Genomic DNA, 21703 nt, shown 5'->3' on the forward strand with positions numbered 1-21703 from the left:
TGTCCTTACGAGTTGCTGTGCCCACTGCTAAAAGGACATTATCATTTTGTGAGTGTCTCTGTGTCTTTCCAGAGTCACGTTGTTGGGTCGTCTTGTCAGAGACTCTTTGCTGAGAGCAGGGAGTGGCAGCAGGTCAGTTCTGTAAGGCTCCTCCTGAAGCTTGTTCAATCTGCTGTTTGACAGCCTACTTAACCTTGACACCCATAAAGCTGCAGGTCAAGTGCTCTCACCCTGGGAGCTGAAAGCACTGCCTTGCAGAGCTCTGTTCGTTTGCCAGAAGAAAACCAAAGAGCCTGGACAAGTGTTGGTGGAGTCTAGCTCTGTGATTGCACAGTGGGTTTCAATCCCATCAAAACCAGACAGGAACCTGTAAGAGCTGAACTGGGCATCCCACAGTCTCGAGTGGAGTCCAGCTCCTCTCTCACCTCTCCTGGGCACAGAGCTCCAGCACAGCTCCCACCTGCTGCACCCAAGCTCAGTTTTCCACGCGTTGCCATTCTGTTTTGCTCACAGGAATGACGAGGGGTATAAAACAAAGCGGATTCCCTTTTTCACCATGAGGAGCAGGGTGCGTGGAGGCCCGGAGGCAGGTAAGGGGCATAGCAGAGCAAATGCTGACCATGGGCTGAAAGTGGGGGGGTACTGTGAAGCAGCAGCAATCTGTGGAGTTTGACTGAAGGAAATAAGCGTAAGTTCAGCTACAACTTTATGTGCAACAGCATTTACAGGAAGAGGAAATGTGTTTAGATAAAATGTTCCTAAAGTGGGGCAGCTGGTTGATACCATCAGCAAAGAAAGATGAAAAGAAAAAGTGAAACCTGTTCCTTACGTGGAGCTTTTATTCCTTTCATGATGATTATTCTTCATAGCCAGAGCACTAAATGGTGCATTGAAGGGAAATTAACCCATAGTTAGTCTTATTACTCTTAGGATTGTCTCTCTTGATTGTGTAAATGCATATTTTGCCCTGTCTCTGTGATTTGCACCTGAGGTTTGCAGCAGAGCAGAAGAGATGTCCTGTGTTAGTGCACATGAAATCTCAGAGAGAACAAAGGAGCATTTGAGGATATTTTTATGGCTTCCTGCTTGCTGTGGGATTCATCTGCATTTCTTTTTGTTTGTTTGTTTTATTTTCAATCACTTGGAGAGCACTCTCATTCTCGGCTGCCTGGAGAATGGCTTGCTCTAAAGCATCTTTCAGAATGCTTTCCTAGTGAGTTCTCCCCCAAAACGTGCTTGTGCATCAATGTGAATAGGCAAATCTGGTGAATCCACTAGGTTATAGTAGGGTAAAATATACAGCTGTGTGAATCGTGCTGATCTGTAGAGTCTGACATCTATGTGCAGACCTCCTCTGTCAAGTGTTACAGCAGCATTTCCCAAGGGGAGATAAAGGCAGGAGTAGCGGGCAGAGTGCTGAGGGCAGAGCTAAAACCAGCTACAAAAGGAACTGCTTCCCTAGTGGGAATTTCTGCGTGTTGCAAACCCAACATAACTCTTCTGTGTAAGGCAGGAAGGGCTGGACTCTGCATTGGTACCATCTGAAAATCCTTGATAATGGCCTGGTGCAACCCAGAGCTGCAGGTTGCGGCAGGGCTCGGAGTAGCCTACCTGGCTGGTGCCACGTTGAATAGCCACAGAGACAGAGCAAAGCCAGCTCATCTTTTTCTCTCTGTTCCTCTGCCAAGTATAGCTTGGTGAGACTACAGGATGTGGCCAAGAATTTAAGCAACATCAAGAGAAAACAGAAGCTGGAATACATCAGCTGCTCACAGAAATCTCCCGGCGAGGTGGAGGGCAGGTTTTCACATGATTTTTACCAACAAAGCTACTTACTCAAGATTATTTAAAGAGAGTAATTTATGGATGCTCACTATACCTGATTGATAAATCTCAGAATAACTTCTTGCGCACGCATGCGGTGTTGGTGGCATTTACCCATCCAAAAATATATTTTCAAGATGGGATTTGTTTTAATTTTTCTAAAGTTCTTTAAAAGAAAATTTGAGCTCGAGCCAGAGAAGTCATAAATAACTCATGAATAAATAATTGCAATTCATAAACACCTTGAGCCTGCTTCCAGTATAGTAGAGTCCTTTTCGCCTTGGACTCTTTGGTGAATTGAGTATTGCAGCTATTTTGGGTGCTTGCTCCTACGTGTCCAGGAGGGACTAAATCTGTGCCTAGGTGTGTGCTGAAGAGGAACAATGAAAAGTTTAAGTCCAGTGATGAGCCAGAAAGGATGTAAAAGGAATCCGTGAATAAACCTGCTGTTCTCCTAAAATAATCCCAAAGATGAATGGTTATTTCTTGAAAACTTGAAGGCAGACTGTGACACCCTGCCCACACCGAGCCATCCTGACGTGTATAGAACAGATGCCTGCAGACGGTGGGACTCCATCTCACTTCTTCCTGATCATAGCTCAGGCCTAGAATGCTGTTAAAATGAGAACTGGGAAATTTCTGTTGTGAAAGCGTCTTCCATTTTCTTTCTTTTTTTCTTGTTTAAATTGAGTTCCAGTTCCTCAAGCCTTCTTGGTAAGGGAAGATCTTGGTGGAAGTACAACTGTGTCCATCCTTGAGGAAGGATGTGTATCAGGTCTCAGAGCTGCTTTTATGGGCTCTGGAGGCAGCAGATGGTGCTGCTTGTACTTTCCTAATCAGAGGCTCAAAATCTGCATGTTCCTGTGTGGCCTGATTTTCCTTGACTTTGGGATGCTTCTTGGTAGATATATGTGACAGTCTTAAGACAGCAATACAATTCATGGCAGCTTTTCATGCCGCACTCCCTGGAGTAATTTGTGGAGCAAAATGATGCTCTTTGGAACCAGCTGAATTTTCCTTTGTCTGATCCTCCCCAGCAACAGCAAGTCAGCCATGCAATGTCACTCCTATTGCTTGGGTTGCTCTCAAAATAAGCTGGTTTTTGCTCACACGTATAGGAAGGCAGAAGAAGTTCTATGAGACCTTGCAGTATAAAACAGAAAAGGGAGACAAATGTAAGCAGTGCTTTGGAGGTGGCATAGGTTAGCAGTCTGTCAGTTGCAATTTGGGTTTTCATCTCTGCTGTTCCTGACTCGATTTACCGCTGTCGCTCCAGGTTGCAACATGAAGGCCTGACCATAAATTTGAACCAATTCTGTTTCCTTTTTCAACATGAAAAAAGCATGTTGAGAACCACTTGTGCCCTTGGCATGCTGTTTCACTGCAAGCTGGTAGGCTGGAGTTGGGACAGTTTGCAAGGTGCTACCAACAGTAAGGAACAAAATGCCACACGTGCTCCAAAGTACAGTTGTCATAGTAGGCCTGGGGTTCCTCCTTCAGTGCCCTAAAGGCCTGGAGATGGTCACCTTAAGCGTGTGCACCTCTATGACTTTAGAACACTGAGATGTGAGCGCTGATGTTTGGTCTCTGTTGAAGGCTCTTGGCTTTTCTGCTGTTGCTTTGTGTTGGTTTCTGCCAAGGAACATGATCTCATGTCCTGCCCACAGAATGAAGGTGAAGGTTCTTGATACAGAGCCTTGGTGCTTGTTGTGTTTTAGAGGTGCAGTTTGTTTCCTGTCTTGTTTCAGGTCCTTTTGTGGAGTTCCCAGCATTCCTGAGCGATTCTCTGGAAGTCCTTTATCTGAACGACAATCAGCTGGAGTCCATCCCGCAGTCCGTTTGCCTTCTGAAAGGTTTAACAGAACTTTATTTGGGAAAGTAAGTCCCTGTTCTGGGAAAGCTAGGCAGCGTTATTTCCATGTTGTTTTAGTGACCAATCTTCCGTGAAGCCCCACCCCAGATGTCCAGTGCCTTTGAAGTCACAAAGCTGGAAATAGTGAACCCCTTGTTCAAGCCGTGCCCACCATTTGCTTTAGATAAGGAGGAGGCCAGCCTTATGAATTAGGGAAGATGATCTAATGCTTTGAACACAGGCCTGGGAATCTAGTGTGCCTCTACTTAATTCTGGCTTTTTGCTGTCTGCTCCTATAGCGTTTGAGTCAATAATTCATCATTTTTGCCTGTATTTTCTCAACTGTCCAGTAAAAATGATTACGCTTGTCTGCCCCAGAGGATACGCTGAGGTTATGCATCACTTTTAGGATGGAAACGACTATTAAAGTGCTGAATGGTCTTATTAAAATGTTAATGGAAGATTTCTACGAGGAGAGAATAGTGTAATGTGAGAGTCCGTGAGAGAAGCTACTTAGACACAAAGCCTGGTTGTTGGTAGATGTATTTGTTTTTGTACAGTAACCCTGGTATCCGAGAGCTTCCTCCAGAACTTGGACAGCTGGCTAATCTCTGGCAGCTGGATATCGAGGAACTAAGTATCAGCAATGTTCCTGCAGAGATCAGAAAGGAGGGTAAGTCTGATCCTGTGGGGTCTTTATTACATTGACTGAACGTATAATGAAAGTAGCTTCTTTGCAATGGTCCTGAACAGGAACATTGTGAGCCCCGATCCTTGTTGCAGTTAACTGCAATTGCATAGGGTGAAACTCCTACACACATTTACAAGTTCGTTAGTGCTGTGTCACAGCACAATCTAAGGTAGATTGCATGTGGAAGTGATGACTTACAAATGCAGCACTTCATTTGCAGTGTGCGTGCTGGATGAACTCCATGGCTTGCTTCCTGAATGCCTATGGTTTAGGGCGTATAGACACTCTTTCTAAAGACTGAAGCATTTAGCATCAGCAGTCACAGTCACATTGCAGTGACTTTATTGTAAGCTGCTAGGTTTTTGGATCAGTTGCAATACTGTCTTCCTTTTTGTGTGTTGTAACAAGAAAATCCTGCGGGAATAACGTTATTGGGAATTATCCCTTCTCTCCAGCACAAGACTAAATCTAATTTTAAGTAGAAACATAAAAGTAGAAGGGAAAACAGTATTTTCCAATACTAAATTAGTATTTTATGTTTCCTTTGAGCTTCTGAAGCATATGAGCCATGGCGTTTGTTTCTTCTTACAGTGCTCCATTGTGGAGTCTCGGAGCAGTGACCTTTTTTGGGCTCTCTGTCTCAGGTTTGTTCACTGGAGGTTTCTTTGTTTATTCTCTGGGTCGTCTCAGCCCACAGAGAAACTTCAAGGAAAATATTAATTCAGCTGATACGTCTGCAGCAGTGGGTTTTGTGCAGTCCAGCTGTACACATGTGCATTTGTAACTGCTAACCACAGATAAAGCCTGTCTTCTTCCCCCCTCACTGTAGGTCCTAAAACAGTGCTGGCATACCTACGAGCACAGCTGCGCAAAGCAGAGAAGTGTAAGCTGATGAAGATGATCGTCATTGGTCCTCCGCGACAGGGAAAGTCAACTCTGATTGAGATCCTCCAGACAGGAAAAGTCCCTCAGATGATGCACAGTGATGCTACCATACGTACAACAAAATGGGAGCTACCCAAGCCAGTGGGACACAAGGCAAAGGTGAAGAGCAGTTGAAGATGTTTATTAACCCTAATGGGCTATTTGTGCCCCACAGGAACCCTTTGGGGCTGAAAGTGCCCAATGGAAGCAGTTTCCCTTTATCTGTGAAGCACACCTCACAAGTGGCATTTTAGAGTTGTCACAATCCCTCTGTTTCATTTCCAGTTGATGTAAGAGGATAGTTCTGTTTCCCTAAGAATTCAACCTTGACTTTTCATCCTGAAGAGTGAGAGCCATTTGTAGACTGTCTGAATTTTGGGTTTCCCAGCTTGGGTGGCTTTTGTACACTGATTTTTGAGAGAATGTTTTAAATCAACTTCTCTGAAGCAGATTGTCCATTCATATGGGGCCACAAAACAGGACGTCATACCTAAGACTTGACTCCCTCGATGACAGAACTATTCTAAATGTGGAAGATGGGTGGAAGGTACGATGCCTGAGCTCTGGTTGTGATCCCAGAAAATACCTAAGGCGTACCTTAAACATCCAATTCTCAGGCAGTTCATCCAGAGGGTAGGTCAATCCGTACTGAGCTATTTGGACAGCACTGAATTAATTCAACTATTTGAGAGATTTGTAGGTGGCCCTTTCTGCTGCCATACAAGGACTAGAGCATGCAGAATTGATCCTGGGCTGTTGACAGAGCTGAGGATGTGCAAACACATGGTTCTCACTTTTCAGATGAGAGCCGTGGCCACCAGGCTGTTTTGGAAGGGGTGAAGGAGCCTGCTGAGTTCAGCTATTATACAGCAGAGTGCCAAGCCAGAGACAGAAAGAAAAAGAGCAAACACAGCCCAGCTCCTTAAGGAGAAGAGTTTGGTGGGAGAAGAGCTGTGCGTTTTGTGTTGAAGAGCAATTGAATAAAACAAAAACCTAGACAGTGCAGGAAACCTGGAATGGGATCCAAGTTGCTGAAGAGGCTGTTGTCCCTACCTCCGAGTCTGTCTTTCCATACAAGCACCCAGAGCTCAAGGTCTCTTGGATGAACAAGGCAGCCCTGGTGCTAGTTAGGGTTTGGCTTAAACAATATGGAAATTCTTCCAGCTGTTCCTGGGAGACTTCAGACTGAGACTGCGCTAGGAGATTGGAGCCATGCTGAGATGCTTGACTCCTTTCTGAAATCTTACGGGGTAAGATTAGCGTGTGGGATCAGACTGTACTTGGACCTAGATTGATAAACAGAGCTCACTCAGGGTTATGTGATGTCATCAGAGGATGGTGGCTGGAGAAGGGTTCTCTACACAGCCACTGGCTCCTTACCTCCCTGGAGCTAAATGATTTAGGGACAGAGCCTCCAAGACATAGGGATACATCCTATTGTGGGTGAGAGCCTGAATGCCATTCAAGCAGAGAGCTGTACTGCTCTTAGTGCTGTTGTGGGCCTGCACTGTGGAGCGGATGCTGAACTGAAGAGACTGCCATTCACACATTCCCCTGAAGTCAGTGAGTGAATTACATTGAGCTGTAATTCTGGCTCGTCTCTGGTGTGGCACACTGACAGCCTCCAAGCAGCGTGCAGGATGTCTTTATGCAAGGCTTGAGAAGTTTCCCACTTCCCAGGCACCTATGTTCGGTGTGACTCAGCTGGGGCTGAGCTCCACAGAGTGATTTCAGTGGGGGGGCTTCCTGTTCCCTGTATCAGTGGCAGATAACTAGCTCCAGCAGTGCTGTCGAGTGTGGCACAGACAAGGATGAAGCAGTTTCTGTTCAAGATGCAGCAAAGTACAGGGCTCAGAATGAAATCCTTGTTTGTACTGGAGAATCCACAGCATTAACTGGAGATTTACCAGCATCAAGGGCACCTCTATTATTTTAGCAGCAAGTAATTAGTCTTTATTTCCTGTGGGGAAGTGGTAGCCATGCTTAACAATTGCTTGTTGATTTTTCTTTCCTGGAGGCACAATTAGGACATTGAAACCCTCCTTGTGTCATACATTATGCAGACGTAGGTTTATGCTTCGGCTATTATCTCGCTGTGATTTACTGCAACCGTTTGATTTGAACACTTCTCTTTGTCTAAGTAGGTTGATTCAGTGGAGTTCAATGTCTGGGATATCGGAGGCCCGGCGAGCATGTCTACAGTCAATCAGTGTTTCTTCACAGACAAAGCATTGTACATAGTTGTATGGAACTTGGCACTGGGGGAAGAAGCTGTGGCAAACTTACAGTTCTGGTTGCTGAACATTGAGGTAAGAAGTCACTGGTGGACTCCAGGGCATCTATTTATCAAGCAGTAGCTCAGCACATAGATATGTGATCTTACAGATTCCTTTTAGTCTGCTTTTAAACGCTCTGCATGAATTTTGCATAGCTTTTGGAATGAATTTTCCACTGCGCTGTAGGCGTTATTGCTACATTTAAGGATTTAAGTTTATCATCTGCTTTGTTCTCCCTCACACACGTCAGAGAGTGAAACAAAAGCTGATTTATAAACCCTTACTAAGTAAGGACGAACGTACTTATTTTGGAATTAGTGTTTGACCACACTGTGCTCTAAGGGAGTTCTGGAGCACCTTCTTTTCTGTGTGGGTTAGACACATGTTAGTCTTGAAGTTAAGGTTTTAACACTTCAGATCCTGATAAGCTGGTGTGTATCTCCTGTGTCTGCCGAGCCTCAGAGCTGCAGTGAATTAATTGGCGTAGACTGGTTTTTATTCAATGCCCATTACTTGATATCTGCCTTTACGTTATGTACACAGACAGGGGCTCTAAGCTAGTGCCCCTCAAGAGAAACATTGCAATGATGTTAGCTTAATATTCAACAGCAGTGAAAAGCACAAGCTAAGTAACAAAGCAGAGAAGATAATTACTGTATTTCAAACATGTACGATGTGCCTGTGGTCCTTCACACATCCCAGTAAGCACATAGCAGCTTCAGAAAAGATACAGAGAAATATGAGCGTGAAGCTTGTAAGTATGGAGATATTTTTGAACGCAGAGCAATTAAACAGACCTCTTCGGCTTGGGAAAGGAGCAAATAAGGGCTGTAAGAGACTAGGTCCCAAGAAGATAAGGCAAAAAAACCCTGAGGAAGTATTTGTTCATGGTCTGTAGACAAACTAGGAGAGATCAAATGAGAGAGCGAGATGGTGGTTTGAAACAAAAATAGGAAACGGTATTTTTCTGTGGTTGAAGTCCTTTTGATCCACTGGCTGATCCCTGCTTAAACTTGTTGCAATCCCGTTGTACTTGGCAACGTGTTTCCTGAAATCTGGTTATTTTCCAGTTCTGTGATAGAATCATGGAAGGGTTGGAAGAAACCACAAGATCATCTCATCCGTTCCTTTGCACTGATTCAAGATTAAGTAGATTTGGGCATTTCTAGCAGTTTCTCACCTCTCCATATACCTCCAGTGCAAGCGTTTGTATTACTTCCCTAGGTGTCCTTTCTGGAGTGTCACTTATCTTTTCCAGGGTATCAAAGTTGGATCTTCCAGCTACAGGTTAAGCTAATTTCTCCTTCGTCTGAGCAGACATAATTTTCTAGATTAGATCATTGTCTGTATTTTCTCTTGCAGGCCAAAGCTCCAAATTCAGCAGTGTTAGTGGTAGGAACACACCTTGATTTAATTGAAACCAAATTCCGTGTTGAGAGGATAGCAACGCTGAGGGCTTATGTCCTGGCTCTCTGTCGCTCTCCCTCTGGATCCAGGGCAACTGGTTTCCCAGATATCACATTCAAGCACCTGCAGTAAGTACTTGTGTATTTGCCTTTATGAAGCTCAGTCGCTCTATTTTATGTCACTTTAAACAATTTTGGTAAAGCTTGATCTCCTTGGCAACAGAACCAATTTGACGACTTGTCAGCATGGCATTTTATCTATTTTTGATTGAGATAACGTGGTATAATCAGAGAGGAGTTCAGAGTGGTGCAGGGTTCTGATCATGGGGCTGAAGCTGGGAGCAATAAAGTCGTGACCTTGGCCGCGTCTTTCAGTGCTCCTGCTCTGCTCAGCCTTCTCACTGGTTAGACGCTGATATGGTTTATTAATTAGTCACGGGAAGAGAACATGCAGATTGAGTAATTAATGCTGCAAAGCTTATTTTACCAGGCGTGATGGTTACATGGGGGGTGCTGCAGGGTTTGGTAGGGGAGGCTGCGTGGGAACCTCTTGCTGCCTGAGCACTGTGAGGGGTGAGTCAGCCCCATGAGCCACCAGCAGCCCAAAGCTGTGCCATCTCAGCTCTCTGTGTGTGATAGCACAGGGGTTGTGCTGCCTGTCAGATCGGTGTCAGGCCATGGAGTTTTACACAGCTCTCTCCCATCTGATGGAGAATGCCCTTGGGAAGAGGATGCTTTCGTGCTGGGGAAGAAGTGACTCTGTCAGCCAAAGGAGTGCACAGCACAGAGGGAGCGTGGATGCAACCAGCTGGCACCAAACAGCTCCAAACAGCGTGAGATTGCCAATGCCTGGGGCACGAGCAGGTGGCAGCTGGCAAGTAAAGAAGGGCACTGCTATGTCCCATTGCGCTTCGCATCTGCTGCCTGGCAGAGCTGTCAGGAGACCTCCCACATTCTGCTCTGCAAATGCAAGCTCTGCATCAGGCCCCCCAGCTGGCTCTTTCATCTGGCTGTGGCTGGAAGAAGTACCAGTGAGCCAGTGTGAGGCATGCAGATGCACAGTGCAGTGGAGAAACACATTGTGGTTCAGTCCTCTAATGTCTTTTCCTGTCATTGTGATCTCATTCATCCTATCTCAAGGGGACTTTCTCTCTTTCCCTGCCCCACATCCCTCCAGTTCTCCTTCACCTTCCTTTCTCCCAGCCTGCATTGAGCCTAATTTTGCTGGAGGAGTGTGCGGGGTGCATGTTCTAAAGCCCTGTGTGATGAGCCTGGGGTGCATTTGTCAGTGCTGCTCTGCCAGCATCCCGGTGAGCGTAGACTTCCTACTGCCACTGATGGCTGAGGTTTAAGATAAAGCTTGTTGCTTTAGAAAAGGATTTTCTGTTGGCCACAGGAACATGTGTGGGATCAGTTAGAAAGACCTTTTGTTGGGGAAAGTGGAAGAGAACTGTTCTTATTCAGCCCACAACACGACCAGAAGTAGCAGGAGTTGGAAAGAGGAGTTTGTTAACTATCAAAGCCAGAATGAAGGCCAGCTTTTAGGATCTAAGCACTAATTCCCAGATAACAGGACCCAGATGAGCAAGGGCCGGAATGAGAGTGGGAAAAGGTGTCTGGTAGTCATCATCATCTTTGCCTCTTTGATCTGAGGCTGGGAGAACTGGACTCATCTCCAGGGACTGCTGGAACACAATGACTGCTGGAACAAAATGAGGATTTTCCTCATCTTTCAGTCCCTTCCAGGATGTGTGCAGCACTAAAGGGAAAAAGGGTGATGGCTTTGGTTGGTGTCCCAATGAAGGCCCGATAGGTCACAGCGCAGAGGGAATAGAAGAGCCCTCTGCAGCAAACGAAGCAAGCAGAGCAGAGTTTAGCTTAGTATTTATTTTCCAGACTTCTTAGTATTTTTCTCTGAAGCTAAAAATGCTCACTGACAGCCTTCCTCCCATTCATCTGACACAGGAAATGTAGTCAGCGATAAGAGAAAGTGAGCATGGGAAGGAAACCAGCGTGCTGATAAGGTTTGGTAATCCTCACCCTTGTGTGACTTTTGCAGTGAGCTCTCATGTAAGACTTTGGAAGGCCTCGATGGACTCCGGCAGCTGATTTTCCATGTCACTTGCAACATGAAGGACGTTGGCAGCTCAATTTGCTCACAGAAACTTGCTGGGAGATTGGTGAGGATTGTGCTTTGTAGTGGTCTTCCTTCCCAATGGCAGCTTTTTTGTGGGCTGGATTTGGACTGGGAGGTGGATTTTGGGAGCTGCTGCTGCAGAAGGCATGCAAAGCATACAAAATGGCTTTGCAAAAAGCAGTACTTTCAAGATCTCTGTAAAGGGGAGGTGGTTTAGATAGGTCATCACTAGCAGAGGGATTGCTGTCTGATACTGATCCTGCTGTTTTTCTCACGTGGCTTGCAGATTCCAAGGAGTTACCTTAGTCTTCAAGAAGCCGTCCTTGCTGAACAGCATAAAAGAAGTCAGAATGATGACGTGCAGTATTTAACAGACAGACAGATAGAGCTGATCATTGAGCAAACCCCTGGAAATGATATCAAAGATTATGAGGACTTGCAGACTGGTAGGTCATGGCAGGCTGATAATTTCTTGGCAATTAGTGTGTGACCAATTGAAACATTCAGTGAAGAATGGGGCCCTTGTCCTGTGATATTTCTGGATGCCTTGCTCTGCAGGAGCCAGGGACAGGCTTGGTGGGGTGGCAGGAGGAGGGTGAGGGGGAGCTGTAATGGCAGCAGAAATATGGATGGTTAAACAGTGTGTGGGGGGGAGGGTTTACAAGTGGAATGCCAGATAGCAGCACTATTCTAGCATGTGTTGTTTTTGCTTTGCTACATATAGTCTATACCTGGTGTGAATAAAGCTGCTCAGGCTGCCTAATATCCCTCCTTGTCTTTGCTGTGCTTTCCTAATGCTGGTCTGTTGCTCATTTACAATTCTGTTGGTTTCTTGTTTTTTTTTCTTGCAGCAATTAATTTCCTCATAGAAACAGGTACACTACTGCATTTCCCAGACACAAGTCATGGCCTGAGAAACCTCTACTTCCTTGACCCTGTCTGGCTCTCCGAATGTCTGCAGAGGATTTTCAACATCAAGAGCTCCAAGTCTGTAGCTAAAAATGGAGTCATCAGAGCAGAGGATCTCAGGATGCTGCTAGTTGGGACAGGCTTCACTGAACAAACTGAAGAGCAGTACTTCCAGTTCTTGGCCAAGTTTGAAATTGCCCTGCCAGTAGCCAATAACAGGTAGGTTGATAATTAGAGATGCTTAGCTAGGCTGGAAGAGACTGGCCGTTTAATCAGTGGACATTAATAGGCTTTGTCACTGTAAGCAGTAGTCTGGCATGAGCATCCTGTAGTCCAAATGAGTTTGAAAACTTTCTGAGGCAAGTCTTTGCCCATGCAGTGCATTGAGACTGACAGGGTAAGGGGTGCTCAGGTGACCAACCTGCCACCAGCACGGAGGGGCAGTGGTGTGGTCAGGGACGTGGTGGTGAACAGGTGGGAGCTCTGAGTGCTTGGCTGGCACAGCTGCAGATGAGAGGGAATGTGAGGTTCCTGGCTGCCAAGCCTGAAATGTAGATTGGCTGGAGTCATCTGTTTCTAATGGAAGCTCCTCACTCCAGAGTATGGCAGAAGACTTTCGGTAGTCAGTAATTACATCAGCCCTGAAAGCACGAGGATTTTATTTCTGGTGAAAGCAGGAAAGCATTGCTTCAGTAGCTGTGTGACTTGCTTATTTTTTAGCATCGTCCAAAGCTGCTGATCAATAGTTTTCCTAGAAATAGCACAGGAAACCTCATTCTCTTTAAATGCCAATGAATCTTCCTCCCCCCCACCTCCCACCCCTCAGCCCTTTCCCTCTGGGCAGAGTTCCCTGCTATTTTTCTCCATCCCATCTGCTTGGCGACCGCCTGTTGTTGGGTTAATGGTGAAACCATCGTCATAGCGCACTTCTGCTGCAGCATTTGCATTTCACTACCTTGCCCTTCCAGGACAGCATGGCTGTGTTGCCCTCAGCCTCCTGGGAGCTCTGAATGCCAGCACAAGTGCAGCATTCTCTGTGCTGTCATTATGCCTGTCACTTATCCAGTCCCGGATGCCAACAAATTTTCTCAGGCTTAACACAGATAAAGCAGTGATGTTTCTGCTTAGGCCAAAATGCCTTTTGGACTTCTCGTCGCTCTCTGCCATTTTTCTCCAAGGCAATCACGTTGTTTGAGCCTCAAGAACAAGGAAACTGCTTTTTCATGGCCTGCCCAATCTTTTTTAGAATGATTCAGGCCACATTAACAGAATGTTCTTCCTACTGACAGACTGCAGCTCCAGCAGGTTGGATTAATTTAATGTGCTAGCCAGACACAGAGCAATTATTTGTTACTGTGCTTCTGCAATTATTGTCTAGATTGCCAGATAGGATTTCTGTGCAGTGAGCAGAGAAAGCAGCTGCTGGTTTCTGTTCTGAAAGGGTGGATGGGGCATGTTTCACATATTTCCAAAATTTGCATTGGCTGTTGTTCAGGAGCATCAAATCTCCATCTGTATTATAATCCACTGTATACTTGTGGTCCAGAAGGGCCTCACTGGCCTTCTTACTTCTAATGCTCAGAGACCCTTTCTCTGATGCACTGAAGAAGATTTATTGGCTGTCATAAAGTGTGTCCTCCACTTGTATAGAACAAGGCTAATGCACTCCATTTCTCCACCTAAGGTGCATACAACTTAGCTTTGATCTGCTTGTAAAAATAGGGTTGAAGATATGACCACCCTTATTGTAATTCGTAAGTGATGAGAAATTTTTATCAGTTATACATTCCAAAGATAATTTTCCGGAAGGGATAATTTGATCATATAAAACACCATCAGATGTTATGGACTGTGACATATGGAGAAAGCTGTTGTCCAGTGATGGGTATACCTTTTCCAAAGTGACTTTTCAGTATTTACAGAGTACTGCAGCTGCTGGAGAGAAAATGTGATAGGCTTAAAGCGTTGGAGTTGGACCCAACATTAGTTCTAGTGGTGTGTCTTGTCTCTGTCACTGTATGCTGGTCAAGGCCCTTGGCTGTTTGCCTCCTTGCTGTCATGGTGCCCGTCAGTGATGAGCCCCAGATGCTCACAAATTTTCTCAGGCTCAATGCTGATGAAACAGCAGTGTTTCTGCTTACAACCAAATGTGATTTGGGCTGATTTTGGATCGCATAAGCATCTTGGAATGTTGTTTGGTACAGAAGAGTATCACTGTTAAGAGATTTATTGGCAGGTATCGAAAGCCATAAGCTCATAGTTTTCAAAACAGTTTTATGCTTCCAAAGTGTTAGCTTCCCAGATCGTAAGGATCAGAACAAATGGATACTCAGTGCTTACTGAGAGATCTGAAAATAATCTGAAAACTTTCTGTGGGCCTCTGCTCCAGCACTGCTCTCTTCTGGTAGTCCGGTAGCTCTGGGTTTCCTCCCACACCTGGGAAAGGATCCGCTGCTGGACCTAGCCTGTGCCTGCAGGACGAGATGGAGGAAGGCAGGTAACATCTCTGCTGGCATCAGTCTGGCACAGTGAGTCCTTGCTGTGGAAGTTTGTCAGGGCCGTGGCAGGGAGTCCAGCAGCACAGTGCAGCAGGGAACGCTGTCGTACTGACGCATGAGATGCTTAATGCTTGGGGCTGGGATGAGGGCCAGAGCAGCCTCATCCCCGCAGCCTGTAAATGTCTCATTGCCATCTCCCACCTCACCTCCTCTCCCCACCTTCTGGACTTAAAGAAGCTGAGCTGCTGTATGGTTTTGCATTTATCTTCTGTTGCACGTAGCAGCACAGCTGTATTCTTCTGTTTACTACCAGAGCACGGTAATAAAGATACCGAGTCTGAATGAGGCTCAACATCACAGCTGTTCTAATGACTCTTGTATTTTCATGCATTTAATTTGTGATTACACAAATGTCCTGCTGATTACATCAATTTTAGCCCCGTCCAATAGCCCTGGCTGAATTATGTCATGTCTGTTTTGCCTCTGCTTGCTTCCATAGTGTAAATGAACTTCTCCATGTATTGCTGCAGCGCCTTTAGCCTAAAAGCTTTTTTATATGCAGTAGGCTGTGCCATTAAAAATCTCTTTGGAGACTGAATCGCCTTATTATCCAGTAACAATGTACCCACTGTTACAAGCTGTAGCTGAAGTTTGAGCTGCTGAATTTGGTTTGTTTCAGCTACCTCCTCCCTCATCTGCTTCCTACCAAGCCAGCGTTAGATATCCATGGGTTCTGCCACCAGACCACAAACACCATCCAAAGGGTCTTCAAGATGAGTTTTGTCCCAGTTGGCTTCTGGCAAAGATTCATTGCACGAATGTTAATTAGCCTGGCAGAGATGGACCTCCAGGTAGGTGACTGTATCTGTCTGCAAGCAAAAAAAGACTGCTGAAGTCAGTACTTGGAGCGTTTCTTCCCATCTAGCTTGATTCAATCATGGCCTTCAATATTGTTGCTTGTGTAAATAGGGGGAGGTAAGACTCTGCAATCAAAATCTGAAGCTGTTCTTACAGTCAGTGTCATTTAGAATGACAAATTGGCATGAGGGATGGAAACCTGCCTTTTCCACCATCTCCTTGTTGCACCATTCCCTGAAAGAGCTCAGTACCCCCAGCACCTTCCAGTGACAAGTGTTGGAATTCTGCCTGCAGCTCTTGTCCATGACCACTCCACTTTGCCAGACCCTGCTCTTGTTTCCCACTGGAGATCTGGAATATCTCCATCAAGTCAGCTTGGATCTATATGGGCTTTAAATGAGGGAAAAAAAATTACAAGACTATTGCCTTAATGAGATAATGAGTGCAAGCAGGCATCCCATTAGTAGAAGTGGTATGCATATTATTAAAGTAGTCTTTGTAAGGTTCTGAAAGCTAAGTGAATTTTGCTGTTATATAGATGATTTTTTTACAGCAGCTTGTATCTGAAAGCACAGATCTGCTGGAAGCTATAATAAATACCGGCAGAATATTTTTAGTATTGCTGTGGTATCTTCTTAACAGCTACACACTTATGCTGTGTTCTGTCACCAATGTACAGAACGTGGAAAACATGTTGCTTGTTTTTTGGAAGGTACTCTGAGTTACAGGTTTCTGAAGCCATTTCACAATTTTACCTGTTTTAAAGGGCTGCCTTGGCAATTCCTTGCTTACATCCCCATGGATGCTGCATAACCTTAGAACACCTTTGCTAGTGACCTTATTCAGTCCTTAGTGAGGTAAATGGAGAGACGTCTGCAGAGCAATAAGTACCAGGGCAGTGAATACAGTGAAGTTCTGCAGTTTAATGCTTGGGTTTGAAAGCAAAAATACCTTTTGCTTGAAGTGCTGGTTTGAAATGTCTTGGAGAAAAGCCATCTTCCTCCCACTGAAACAGGTGGAAAAGTTAACTCTATAGTGAGGGCAGACTTGATCATCTGCTAAATTAGTGGTGAATTAGAGCTAAGCATGTAGCTCTTTGGGTTTCTAAGACTTCTGGAATTGAAGAGTTCATGTCACAGATGTCATGATTTGACATCATCCCAGGCTGGATGTGGCTCTGGGCAGCCTAGTCTGGTGGTTGGCAACCCTGCACATAGCAGGGGGGTTGAAACTCAATGATCATTGTGGTCCTTTTCAACCTAGGCCATTCTATAATACATGATTGTAGAATTAAGCTCCCCTTAAGTACCGAAAGGCTGTAGTGAGGTCTCCTGGGAGCCTTCTCTTCTCCAGGCTGAATAAGCCCAGCTCCCTCAGCCTTTCTTCACAGGAGAGGTGCTCCAACCCTCTCATCATTTCTGTGGCCTCCTGTTGACCTGCTCCTACAGCTCTACATTTTTTTAGTGGAGCTGTTTGCTGCCATGAAACTGTTCCTTTTTGAGTGGCATGGAAATGTTTTTATTGCTGCAAAACCAGCTTTGAATGTGCCTATTTTCATCCCAGAGCATTTTTTTTTATGAGTACGAGTCGCCCAATATGGAAATGTTATGGTAGCATCTATGGCCTCATAAGGCCTGAAGAAGAGTTGTCACCGTAATACTTGATTAAAACAATGCTATTAGGAGAAATTTCAGTGCTTTAATGATTATCATGCTTTTGTTTGTTTCAGCTGTTTGAAAACAAGAAGAACACCAAGACAAGAAACAAAAAGGTGACCATCTACAGCTTCACAGGCACCCAAAGAAACCGCTGCAGCACGTTCCGAGTCAAAAGGACTCACACTGTTTACTGGCAGGAAGGTCTGTTCGTTACCTTTGATGGAGGCTATCTTAGGTAATTTGTGTTTGTAATGCAGCATGCGTTACAGGGGACTAATAGAGTGTGTGAAGCACGTCATCTGAATGGAGATGGATGGGCCTGACTCATTGTCAGTGCTCACTCATCGGTGGAAGAGGAGGCTCTTCTAATAGACATAACTCATCTGGTAACAGCTGGTGACAACAACGATGAGTAAGTGATTGCATGGCAGTTCTGAATGTATCAGCCTTACGTGTTATTGCAACCACAAATTTAAAGAGATCTGAAAACAGAAAGCGGTATTCAGAGCAGAGCGCTTCGCCAGGTAAAATCACACATTTACACCTGCAAAGGTTTCCTTAAGTCAGTGAGTTTTCCAGGGAATCCTAAAACCCCACCACTGTGTGGCAGCAGTCCAGATGAGTGGAGGTGCTTCACTGCTATCAGACTGCGTGTGACAGGAGCTATGGGCAGTGGGTTTAAACTGGCTTTCATCTCTGCATTATCTGCAGATGCATTCACTCTTCCAGTCCCTGGAAAGACAGGGAAGAACCATTGGTGCTGCTGCGTAGTTGGAAACTGGAAGAATATAGTGGCTTTCCTGAATTCATTTAGGCAGTCTGCAGCTGAAAAGAGACTTGGAACCAGGCGTTGCAAATCGTAGGCTAGAACCCTAAATTCTGGACCAAGGTTGTGGTCATAGTGTATCTTCCCATGTACTTTGCTTCAGGGAATTACAGAACTAAGCTCGTTGTAGTAAAGATGCATTTACCTACTGTGAGCAATTTCTTGTCAAAGTCATTTGCAGAATGGATTGAATTGAAATTCATATTCAAAGCCAAGGTTTTATTTTGATTGCCTATGAACTGCGTGTTATTTTGTAACTCATCTTTCCTAGGAGAAGGAAAGTTTGTTGGCACCGATTCTTCACAAAAGCTTCATTCCACTGTCTTTTGTCTTTCTTAAACAGTGTTGAGTCTTCTGATGTCAACTGGAAAAAGAAAAAAAGTGGGGGAATTAAAATAATTTGCCAGTCAGAAGCGAGAGACTTTTCAGCCATGGCGTTCATCACAGATCATGTCAACTCTTTGATAGACCAGTGGTTTCCTGGTAAGAGAACTGCTGTAATTTTCTGTGTGGTATTATGTCTGTATAACAGAAAGTTCTTTAGCAAAGCTCTCCAGGTGCACAATACTGTGTGTTAAATGAAGACCCCTCAGGCTCTGAGAGTCTTAAGCCAATAATGTCTGAGAGAAGCTGATAACTTGCAGACAGATTGAGATTCTTTGCCAGCAACCACTGGTCTACACCTTGTGTCTTTCATCCCATCAATCTTAGCAAGCACGAGTGAAACATTACAGATGAAGCAAGACCTGTTTGTATAGGAGTGAGATTCTCTTCCCTTGCTCGCAGTAGAGGCAGGATTCCACCCAAACTACTTGGTGCTGTCCCTCAGTGCCAGAACTCCTTCTGGCATCAGCTGGGATCAGCTTTTTATCCCCCATTTTGAATAGCCTGTAATTAATAAAATTGTGATGTGAGAGGCATGAGTGAATATGATACCGAGGATTCTGTGCCAAGGTAACTTCCTTGACTCCAGCAGTTATTTTTCCTGTGATCAGCACAGATCATGCTGTTACCCAGCGGGCCATTTGCAACCCCAATACACTTTGTTTAAAACCAAAACAAAATCTCAAGTATTCTTTGTCATCTCATATCGGTCACTCAACGGTCTGGAACACAGTGCCAAAATCTCTTAATTGGAGGTTCTCCCAAGGAAACAGTTGTCTCACATAATCATGTTCTGCGTGCTACAAACTTAAAAGAAAACTTTATTTGCCTTTAGATTAAAATAATGATAATGTTAATCACTGAAGCTTGAGAAGAGTTTTGACATCAAAGGCTGTGGCCTGGATTCACCCACTGGATTGTAGGCCTTTAATGGGGGCTGACAACGCCAAATCCCTCTACAGTTGATGGGAGAGGTTCTGTCATGGTAGCTTTTCCTTTAGAGGGTCTGAAAATGTTTCTCATGAGAGAGAGCAGTGCGTTCCTGCCTTCAGTGCTGCAGATAGTGCTTCCTTCTGCCCTGCATCAGCTGCTTTCGTAAGCCTGCTTTCACAAACTGCTGCAGTCATGAGTCTGACCTTTTACTGCCAGTGGATCCAGGTAGCAACTGCAGACACTTGAATGCGCTCGGAGCTGCTGCTCCTTCTCAGTTTGAGTTATGTTTTCTGTTTGTTTGCTTGGTTTGAAGCACTCACAGCCACTGAGAGCGACGGTACGTTGCTGATGGAGCAGTATGTGCCCTGCCACATCTGTGCTGCTTCCAGGCTGGAGGATGAGTGTGGTGAGAAGGCAGAGGATGCGCAGTACTTCAACATGGAGGACTGCGTCCTGACTGCCATCGAACTGGACTACATCACGTGCCCTAACCACCCCGACATCCCTGTTTCTCTCCAAGAGCTGGTCCCAGAGCTCTTCATGACAGATTTTCCTGCCAGGTAATGTTATTCAATGGCCTCTGGTTTAATGTCAGTGTGAACGTGTAATTCAGTTGTTTGTGTTTTTCCTAAACCATCTCTGCTAGAGGAGCACGCTGACTGTGAGGATTATGAGTGGAAGGTGTCTCTCCTTTCCAATGGCATGGCCATTGGAACTGGCTAGTCTTTAAGGTCTCTTCCAGTCAATCCATTCTCTGACTTTATTTTTCCACTTTGAGTCCTCTAGGATCACTGTGGTGCAATGTGAAACTCTCTTTTTAATGTCAGTGTTGTCCTGCACTGTCAGTACTCTGCTGTAGTTGAAGTCTCCCTGAGATGCCTGGTATGAACCGGGAAGGAAATTTAATATGGCTGGACCAAGAGGCGGTGCTGCTGTGTTACAGGACTGATGCTTAGATCACCTTTAGGAGAGTGAGTTTATGTAGATGCTACGACAGAACTCACATTGGGCTGAGGCTTCTGCATGGTTCAGAGCTACTGCGTGTGGAGTAGTAGTGTGGCAATCCTGAGCACCTGAAACATTTTCCCACCTATAGCAGCATTTCTAAATCTTTTAGCTGCTTACCTGCATTCCATATAGATTGTGTACCCCAGCAGGCAGGACACGAGACCAGAGTCTCTTTCAGTTCATACTTCTCAGACCTCTTTGGGCTGGAAGCAGAGCTGTGAGATGTCTTGACCAAATGGTGTCCTGTCAGCTGCTCTTGGAGCTTTCTATGTTCCTCTTGCCTCCCGTTCCCTTTCTACAGTCATTTTGATGGGTATTGTGGGCCAGCATCACCAGTGGCCAACCACTGTGGTCTCTCCTGGAGACTTATTTGGCTGGTGTGAGGTGAGTAGAGATGTTTGAAGTACGAACAGCTGTGAAAGTAGGCTCTGGAAGAGTGGGGAAACGATGAATTACAGCCTGGGAACAGTAAGCTGATTGGAATAATCAGTTTTGGAGTGTGGGGCTGTTCATAAACATCCTGTCCTGCCTCAACAGAGAGAAGAGGAACAGGAGGTAAATGAAACAACAACAAAAAAAAATCATTAATGCAGATAAATGTTAGAAATGTCTGTAGCTGTGCCATCTGCTTGGAAAAGGAGCTCATGTGCTTTCCAGATCTGTTGGGTTCTCATAGGATCAGCTAGTCCAGTAAAAAGCCTTTCTCACTTATTTGCTCATTACTTTTCTTTCTGCAAAGAATCTGTTGAGCCATGTGTGAGCCAGCACAGAGTACCTTGAGATGACAAAGGGGATCCAGTCTGCTCAGCAGATATGACAAGAACCTAAGAGGGATGTGTGAAAATGACAATCGCATTAAAAGCATGAATTTACAGTGCCTTTAAAGCTCGTCTTTTAATTAAAAAGCCCTGATCTCTTTTTGGCAGATTGTTTTTGGAAAACAGCAAACTAGAATGTAGTGAAAATGAAAACAACGTTCTTGGCCAAGGTGGAAGTGGGACCGTTATATATCGGGCACGATACCAAGGAAAACCAGTGGCTGTGAAGAGATTTCAGATCAAAAAATGCAGTGGTTCTCCCACTTCAGCTGCAGGTACAGTACAGAATCAGCACTGAGGTTCACTCTTGCAGCCTGAGATCACAAGCTAAGACCAAAAAGCCTTTGCTCTCTGAAGTGTTGGCAGCACCTGTTTGTATGCAGCTTTGAAATATACAGCAAAATTGATGTGTTTTCATGGAGGAAGGTGTGTTTGAAGGAGTCTTTCATAACAGCATCTGTAAGGTACAGAAATTAAGACCGTTTTCACTGTAGGATGTCAGAGAAAAGAAGGTCCTTGGCAATGAGAGGTGTGTATTTGCGTGGGTTTGCACTAAGGACTTGCAGGTCTCTAGCTTTTAATAAGTCTTATTCCATCTATGCTGGCACCTAAAGAAAGGAAATTGTTTTTTTTTCCTGCTCTGCTTGGGCAGGCAGGGGTGGCATCTCATGCTGCATATACTGGATGTTGAGCCCAAATTT

At 45.0% G+C, this 21703-nt stretch overlaps 1 protein-coding gene across 7 annotated transcripts in view; it reads left to right on the forward strand.

Moving 5' to 3' along the window:
* The window catches only part of LRRK1 (leucine rich repeat kinase 1), a 68184-nt gene that overhangs the window by 32528 nt on the left and 13953 nt on the right, over positions 1 to 21703 (forward strand). For all 7 annotated transcript variants that reach the window (XM_040706366.2, XM_040706368.2, XM_040706367.2 and 4 more), the window contains 14 exons: positions 514 to 590; positions 3573 to 3702; positions 4237 to 4349; positions 5197 to 5411; positions 7436 to 7600; positions 8930 to 9102; positions 11033 to 11153; positions 11397 to 11556; positions 11962 to 12238; positions 15197 to 15368; positions 17105 to 17268; positions 18203 to 18342; positions 19490 to 19736; positions 21111 to 21277. In XM_040706366.2, coding sequence (XP_040562300.1) covers positions 514 to 590; positions 3573 to 3702; positions 4237 to 4349; positions 5197 to 5411; positions 7436 to 7600; positions 8930 to 9102; positions 11033 to 11153; positions 11397 to 11556; positions 11962 to 12238; positions 15197 to 15368; positions 17105 to 17268; positions 18203 to 18342; positions 19490 to 19736; positions 21111 to 21277 — 2321 coding nt within the window. The remainder of the gene's footprint in view (positions 1 to 513; positions 591 to 3572; positions 3703 to 4236; positions 4350 to 5196; positions 5412 to 7435; positions 7601 to 8929; positions 9103 to 11032; positions 11154 to 11396; positions 11557 to 11961; positions 12239 to 15196; positions 15369 to 17104; positions 17269 to 18202; positions 18343 to 19489; positions 19737 to 21110; positions 21278 to 21703) is intronic.

Source organism: Gallus gallus, chromosome 10 (genome assembly GCF_016699485.2).
Source record: "Gallus gallus isolate bGalGal1 chromosome 10, bGalGal1.mat.broiler.GRCg7b, whole genome shotgun sequence".
Taxonomy (NCBI): domain Eukaryota; kingdom Metazoa; phylum Chordata; class Aves; order Galliformes; family Phasianidae; genus Gallus; species Gallus gallus.